Genomic DNA, 8,437 nt, shown 5'->3' with positions numbered 1-8,437 from the left:
ATGCGCTGAATGTGTGCTGTGCGTGCACCTGACATGCGCTGCACACACATGCGCATTCCACCACCCCTGTGACACCCAGCTGCTTGTCGGAGGTTGTGCAGGTGCCGCACGCTGTGCGCATGTGCGCAATTGGCCCAGTTGCCTTAAAAACAGGTAAGGAACGCTGGCGGGCGGGCCAGCCAAACGAGCCACCGTACTGGTACCGTGGCCACACCTCCCGACTACTATCGGTACGGCCATACCAGCCGGAACCCACCACTGGTAACATCACTCCTCTCTTCAGCCACCTGTTGGAAGTCCTTGGTTCCCAGGGGAAATAGTATGTATTTAGCAGTTAGACTTATATACCGCTTCATAGGGCTTTCAGCCCTCTCTAAGCGGTTTACAGAGTCAGCATATTGCCCCCAACAACAATCCGGGTTCTCATTTTACCCACCTCGGAAGGATGGAAGGCTGAGTCAACCTTGAGCCGGTGAGATTTGAACAGCCGAACTGCTGAACTGCAGTCAGCTGAAGTAGCCTGCAGTGCTGCACTCTAACCACTGCGCCATCTCGGCTCATATCGTATTGTTTTGGCTACAAAACCCCAGTTATCTCTATTGGCCCCTAATTCTTATTCCATTGTGGCAACACTGAAGCCTCAAAGATGGCCCCCGTCAGGCTAGTTTCAGAGCTGACAGGGAGATGTAAAGAATAGTTTTGATGTTGTCCAAGACCTGAAGAAGGGCTTCATGCAGTAACCATTTAAGCAAGCCAAAACAGGTAGTCCTTGGTTAATGATGGTATTACCAGCATCGCTTGTCACTAAGTGATGCAGTCATAAAATGTGATGTATGTGATCGTGTTGTCTTACAACAGCAGTTCTGGCAGTTCCAGTTGCAGTTAAGTGAATCCTACATGGCTGTTAAGCACAATGTCATGCAATTGCCGTTTGCGACCTGCCAGCTTCCCCATTGACTTTGTCAGAAGCCAGCAGTGAAGGTCACAAATAGTAGTCACATGACTGTGGGACACAGACCATTTGCAACTGTGAGCCAAGTTGCCAAGTGCAATCACAGTCAGTGATGGCTGTAATACGGAGGACCTATTGTAATTCTAGTTCAACACTGTCATACGTACCTTTGAATAGTCTTTGAACAAGTGATACTTAAGCAAGGATTACCTGTATTCTTAAATTGAAAACTGTAGCTTTAAAAACATGAAACACATTCAGGAGGTATTTAACAACAGCTGTATTCAGGGTCAGTATACTTTTAAAGTGCTCTATAGATGTTCACATTGAAATAAGTCTCTCGGGTTTAAGGAGACTTCCAGAAAAATAAGTCTCTGGAGCCTAAATCCATAAGCAGAATTCATCTCTTACATAATAAAGCTTTATGTAAAGATAGGACACACAGGGTGCTTTAATCCATTTTTTTTTTTTAGTTTAAGAGGATGTAAAGCTAAAAATCATAGTGGCTGAGTTCATATAACATTTAAGTGTCTAGGCTACAGCTAGTTTGCAAGAAATGTTGCTGAAATGTGTGCCGGAAACTGAAAGAGTCGTTCTTTCGTTTTCCAGCGTGAATATGCACTGATCGTCATACCGGCATGCACACCAGTAATAGCAATAGCAATAGCAGTAGACTTATATACCGCTTCATAGGGCTTTCAGCCCTCTCTAAGCGGTTTACAGAGAGTCAGCATATTGCCCCCAACAATCTGGGTCCTCATTTTACCCACCTCGGAAGGATGGAAGGCTGAGTCAACCCTGAGCCGGTGAGATTTGAACCGCTGAACTGCTGATCTAGCAGTAGCCTGCAGTGCTGCATTTAACCACTGCGCCACCTTGGCTCTTAACTGGAAGAATAGTTGTCCCGCGCACAAGTGCACACCGGAAACCAAAAGTTCATTTTCTGGCACGCGCATGCCTCCTGGGCAGCTCCTCTTCCAAGTTGCGGCCCAGACGAGTGCGCGCACACTCCCTTTTCGGCATCACTGCACTAGAATATGAGTTGACAACAAATCACACTCCTCCACTGTCCTCATAACTGTTGCAGGAGGGGCCCAATAACTTTTCCTGATGAAATTATCATTTGCAATAAATTTGCTTCTGTCATCTTCGTGAGCTGGAATGAGAACAGGGAGATAATCTAAACAGCATATGTGATATAAAGCCTTGTCAGTTGGCTTAGAGTGTCCCTCAGGATTGCATTTTTCCCCTATGCTGACCCTTCATGAAACTCTGAAATAACTCTGCTGAACAATGGGCATTGTCTTTATTATGCATTGAACAATCATATCTCTACATTTTGAATACCACTTTGATGACCTCTAAATGCTATATCTGAAGTACTTTGTATTTGTGTGGTGTCTCTATGTGTGCTTTTAAGTCAGTCTTAACTTCTGGCAACTGTCTGAACAAGTCCCTGAAATCTTCTTGGCAAGATTTCAGTAGTAGTTTGCTTTTGCCTGATTTCCTAGGCTGAGAGTAACTGGTTACCCAGCTGGATTTGTGTTTCATAGTCTCCTGGTTTCCAGCCTGATGCCTTAACCCAAACTAGATGGATCTGAACTACCACAGTGCTTACGTAAGGAACTGGAAATCATCTTAAAAGATGCCTTTTAGCATGAATAAGGGTTGCTCAGTGGCTAAGACGCTGAGTTTGTTGATCAGAATGGTCGGCAGTTCAAATTCCTAGCGCCACGTTAACAGTGTGAGCTCCTGTTACTTATCTCAGCTTTTGCCAACCTACCAGTTCAAAAGCATGTAAAAATGCAAGTAGAAAAATAGGAACCACCTTTGGTGGGAAGGTAACAGTGTTCTGTACACCTTCGGCGCTTAATCATGCCGGCCATATGACCACAGAGATGTCTTCGGACAGCACTGGCTCTTCGGCTTTGAAATGTAGCTGAGCACTGCCCCCTAGAATCGGGAACAACTAGCACATATGTACAAGGGGAACTTTTACCTTTACATTACAGCATGAAGAAATGATATTTACTAACAGTTAGGCAGGCATAACTGGACCTTATATAGGTGTGGGGTAAAAACATAAACATTTGGTGCAGGGATTGTTAAGTTTGTTTCTAATTTACTGTATTTGAGTCCATTTATCTACTGTATTTTTAATAATGGTAAGAAATATCTCCTTATATGTTGGGATGGGTGTGGACTGATTAAACTCTGCCCTTCCATTGCACCAACTGGAACTTTCAAGTGTAAGGAATGATCTCGGGTAAAACGAGGCAGAAAAACAACACATTGGTGTATTCCTAAGAGTAGACGCTATGGTCCAGAAATATTATTACCGTATACAGTAATAATCCTTTTAATATTTTTATTACTGCTCCTCGATATTAATGAGAGCTCCTAAACTATGGTAAACTGTCCTTTTTCACTGGTTGTTGGTTGTTTTTTTTTTGCATTGTTCAATTTTGGTAAGGTGTATACCGCTAAAATAAATTTAGAAAACAAATTAATAAAGCTCAGATACAGATTAACAGAGTCGGAAGGGATCTTGTAGGTCATCTAGTCCAGTGTTTCTCAACCTTGGCAACTTGAAGATGTCTGGACTTCAACTCCCAGAATTCCCCAGCCAGCATTCGCTGGCTGGGGAATTCTGGGAGTTGAAGTCCAGACATCTTCAAGTTGCCAAGGTTGAGAAACACTGATCTAGTCCAATCCCCCAACCCCTCCCCCCAAGCTATTTCACTGGAAAGGCGCAGGGGACAGAGAACAGGATACCTGTTATTTCTGATGTGAATGACTGATATGAATGAAAAAGAGAAAACGAATGAAACTCAAGCACCTTTCTTACTTCATCCATTCCGCCGGCTGCTTAAGGGACCAGAAACCAAAGACACTCGCACCGATGTACCGAAACCTTACCTTCGAATCTACCCGCCTAAGGTGCACATGCGCACAAGCGCTTCATTCATTTGCCCTTGTTTACGCTTCGAACCTGACGCTTCGGGCACGAAAGCGCTCAGAAATGCCCGTTTCCTTCTGCGGAAGTGACGTAAGTCCGTCTAGGGACGGGAAGAAGCCGAGAGGAGGCGGCAGCGGGTGAGGCGGAGGGGAGGCCGGAGAGGGAAGTCTGTCCCTCGGCTGGGTTTGGTCCAGGAAGCAAAGCGGCGGAGGAGAGGTGAGGATGGACGGGGTTTGGGGAGCGAAAGAGGCCGCACCTCCGTCCCCTCCCGAAATTGGTAGCTAATAAATTATTATAAACATTAATTGAAGCATATTATTAGGTTTAGTATTTTGGTAATAATATTGTTGTTGACATCCACGTTAATATTCAGGGAGCCTTGCGGGACTGTTGAGGAAAGAGAAACGGGAGGGCGAAATATGAGCATACTTACGTCACCTGGAGATGGAAGGACAAGGAAAGAAACGCCAGAAATTATTCTTGGCAACATCGGTGTTTATAGTTTGCAGGAGAAGAACTCCTTCCTTAGAGAAACTTGCAATCCAAGTGCAGTTTAAACAGAAGAAGAGGAGGCAGAAAAATGTAATTTCTTTTCGTGCCTACCACTATTTTAAATTCTACCTTTCCTTCTCCAGGATATCTCGGAATACAGTAACTGTTGTTTCTTGTTTTCTTTCCACTTATGGTGGTTTTGTTTGTTACAGTTGTCCCCAAATTTATCCTTCTGAAATGTGTTGGCTTAGAGAAATCTGATTTTCCTCTCCTTAACTGGATTATTAAAAATGGCTAATGTTAATTAAAATAATTCCTGTGTTAGTTCCTTTTTTTTTTACAGTAAAAAAATAGCAAAGAGCCATGTGGGACCTTTTAACACTAGCAAGTTAAGTATGTATATATGATCTGTAATATAGGAAAACTTAATTTTTTGGTCTTTAAGATACCACCGGACTCCTTGTTATTAATTACTTAAATTAACATAAAATGTTATTTTAATAAAATCAGGGGTGCTCTGTGGAAGTATAATAATTTAATGTTTAATTTAATATTATGGCTTCATAACATAACTAATATAAAACCACTTTATATTGTAATTCATAAAATTCAGAGAGATGGGAAAATGTTTGCTGAAGCCATGATAGAACATCGCAGAAGTAAAAAAAAAAGTTTTACTTCTGTGATAAGTTCTGAATTTTGGATGGTGCTATTGAAAAAATCCACTAGAATGGTGCCAACTTCTCACCTATAAGACAGTGCATACATCATACTGTCATTAGATGACGCCTAGAATCTTTCAGGTGTGTGGGAAGGAAAACTGGTATATTTATAGTTTCACAACTGCTGTATCAGGTAGACACATTATAATGAATTATTTTATAAATTGCCTTTAAAACTGAGCAGCAATCTGATTGTCAGGTTCCAAAATTGGATTATTTGATTTCCAAGATTAGCTAAGGGAGGTGATGTGAGTCTAGGAAAGTTTTCTGGGATTTGCATGGGATGTCTTTTAAAACAGAATAGCAGTTAAAGTGGTAAACTTTGATCACATATTTGTGCATATGTATGAAACCACTGGAAACAGCCTCTGGATAGAAAAGTGGAATGCAAATTGAACAAATAATTATAATATTAACACTCAAACCTGGCATAGATTTTTGTACTCCAGTGCTTAATTTGTAGCATGTTTGATTCAGAAAGTATTCTCTCAGCCCTTCAGAGAAAGAGCTATAGCTGTTTGGGAGAACGCATCCTGTGTATAAACCTTGAAAACTGCCACCATTCTGTTTGGATGCTACAGAAATATTTCATCTCATTGCCTGGAATTGTTGTAATATTGTACTTGGGATAGATACCATTCTGGAAAGTTTCTGTAATGACTTCTATACTAAGTCAGCATTAGTTGCAGCACTTAACAGTTCTAAACATTAACCAGTTTACCTGATAAATCTCATATCCGCAGTGAACACTGTATCGGATTTTATCGTCGGAGTAGTTTATAAGCTAAACGAAGCTAGAGCTTTCTTCAAAGTCACACAAAGCCATGTGAAATTGGGCAAAATATAATTAAAATTAGTTATTGAACTTTTTCTATAATAGTATACTGAGTTTCTTGAAGCCAGTCATTCAGGTGGAAGCAGAAATAGTGCAGAATTTAAGGACAAAATAAATTGCAGTTCATCTTTTTCATTTCCCCCCCTTTATTTGTATGCCGCCCTTTTCCCTGGGGGGACTCAGGGCGGCTCACAGTTCAAAAAGGGGGGGGGAAGGACAAACATTTTACAACATCTTAGACTCAATAGTTCAGTGAGGGGTCCTTTGGGCTCTCTGAGCTTGCTTGTTGTCTTGCAGATGTTTCATTACCCAAATTAGGTAACATCATCAGTACTACCAGTAAGTTTGCTGTCAGTTTATATTCTAATGACTTGCCCTATCAGAGTTGGTGGGAGTGGTCTTAGAGATTCTTTGGTTGAGCTGTTTGCTGTTGGCTTCTCAGCCAGTTTCTTGATTGTGGGTTTACTCAATTGTTGATCTGATGTTAATCCTGGAGTTAATCTATGATGATGGGGTGCTGATTGCTGGGGGAGGGATGCTTGGGTTTTTTGTTCCCCCTTTGGCTGGTTGATTGTTTCTTTTGCATAATCTATAGATATTGTTAATGTCTATGTGTCTATTGATGGCTAATTTGTCAGTGTCAGGTTTCTAGGAATTCCCTGGTGTTTTGGGACATGTCTTAGTCTAGAATGGTCACATTTCCCAATTGAAACTATGGTTAAATCTGTCTAAATGTTGTGAAGTTTTCATCATGTCTTCTGACTGTTAGTTGGTGTTCATGGATATGGTCTGCCTGTCTTCTGCCTGTTTGTTCTACATAGTGCTTGAGGCAGTCATTACAGTGTATGTTATAGATGACTCTTGTTTTTTCTTCTTCTGGGGTTGCTGGATCTTGGTTTGCCTAGGTCCTAGGATATTTTGGTTGTCTTGTGTGCTATGCTGATTCCATCTGATTGTAGTAGTCCGTTGAGAGTTTTTGAGATTTCTTGATGTATGGCAGCAACACAAATGCTTTTTAGCATTTGTGTTGGTTGTGCTGAATTGGTTGAGTGGTTTAGTATTTCAGTATGTAAAACAGAGGCTGAATTTATTTCCATAAGATTAATGACAACTCTGCTGAAATGTCGATATCCTATTCTATGAAGCTAACCTGGTCTTTTTCATTTATGATTGCTGTTTCTTGGGAACAGACGACTATAAGATCAAATTCAATGTTTTGCACATTACGCTTTCTCCCTCCCCCTCCCCACCTTTTGAATAAAAGATGAGGGAATTTGTTTTATGTTTTTGGCAATACGAATATAGGCAGGTGTATACTTTACTGCTGGTTCCTGTTTTTCTTTAATTTCTCTCTTTCTTTCCCCTTACCCTTCAGATAGCCTATAAAAACATGATATATTTGTGAGTTGATGTCATAAAGGTTTACAGTACATGGTATATACATAGAGGTTTTTATGTTATACTCAGTATTTATATCAGTAAAACACTGAAGGACTCTTGTAATTTTTCACTGTGAGTCAGGAACATAAGCTGTTCCTCAGCATTTCGTTAAGAGGATTTCCTGATTAACCTTTGAGCACCCCATAAACTTTGGGTACTGTCTACAAAAATTAAATCACTCAGGTAAAATCATCTTGGTTCTCCCAACCTATTAGCTTTATCAGCCATCAAGTCATATTCCTACCTTGGTCTTTTAGGGCTTCTAACGTTGCAGTCATTGGTTTGTAGGGACTGTAACTGAACCCATCTACGTTGTTGCTGGTCATCCTCTTCTCTTCTTCCATCTTTCCTAGCATTAGAAATTCTTCCAGAGTGCTAGTTCTTTGTACAAAATGCCTGAAGTAAGTCTTCTAAAACTGCCCAACTTCAATTTTTCCTCCCTCAATAGTTTCTGGTGTTGGGTCAGATTGCTGAGCAACAGTCTACCTGACTGTAAAAAATTTTTTTAAGATAAAGGAGCAAATTTGGTTCTGGATGGAAACATATATCTGGTTCCTTTTTTTAAAGGATTTGTAGGAAATGTCATGGATAGAGTTATTCTAGTTGCCCTCCTTTAAAGGGAACAAGTACTTTTTACATACCAGAGACATTATTACATTACTCTGTTTAAGGAAATGCATGACTCAAGATGAGCAAACATTCCCACAGTTCTGGGAGACTCCCTTGCTACAAAGGGATTTTTATTTTTCAAATATTAAGTAGTTTCAGATTTAAGTAGCATAAGGAATTTTTCTCCAGCTTTGCTAATATAAGCATCAGTGAGCTTGTCTTTCTGCTTTTGTTCTGACTTATACTGAGAGAGATATGACACACATTCATTGTTTTTACTTCTGCATGCCAGGCCTGTATGTATAGCTGAAATGCATCTGGACAAAAAGGCCACTGTCACTGTGTTTGGGAAGAATCTTTGAAGCTGTCATAACTCAGTGGGTACCTAAAGCACAGGACCTCCTCCTTGCTGCCTTGTTTAACTTGAT

At 40.8% G+C, this 8,437-nt stretch overlaps 1 protein-coding gene across 5 annotated transcripts in view; it reads left to right on the top strand.

Moving 5' to 3' along the window:
• Window positions 1-4,013: 4,013 nt before the first annotated feature.
• RABGEF1 (RAB guanine nucleotide exchange factor 1) overlaps window positions 4,014-8,437 on the top strand; it is a 36,784-nt gene continuing 32,360 nt past the window's right edge. The window contains exon 1 of one of the 5 annotated variants that reach the window (XM_087717295.1): window positions 4,014-4,127. Coding sequence is in view for 4 of the 5 variants with exons in the window: in XM_087717293.1 (XP_087573419.1) it covers window positions 4,134-4,188 (55 nt within the window). In the remaining variant the exon portion in view is untranslated. Of the gene's footprint in view, window positions 4,189-8,437 lie in introns of all 5 variants that reach the window. The other 4 variants (XM_087717293.1, XM_087717294.1, XM_087717296.1 and 1 more) reach the window with 4 other exon arrangements.

This window comes from Thamnophis sirtalis, unplaced genomic scaffold (genome assembly GCF_051295495.1).
Source record: "Thamnophis sirtalis isolate CommonGarterSnake01/CBP01778 unplaced genomic scaffold, rThaSir2_p1.2 scaffold_6, whole genome shotgun sequence".
NCBI classification, from domain to species: domain Eukaryota; kingdom Metazoa; phylum Chordata; class Lepidosauria; order Squamata; family Natricidae; genus Thamnophis; species Thamnophis sirtalis.
The sequence above is the reverse complement of the archived record's forward strand: the minus strand, read 5'-3'. Positions and strand labels throughout refer to the sequence as shown.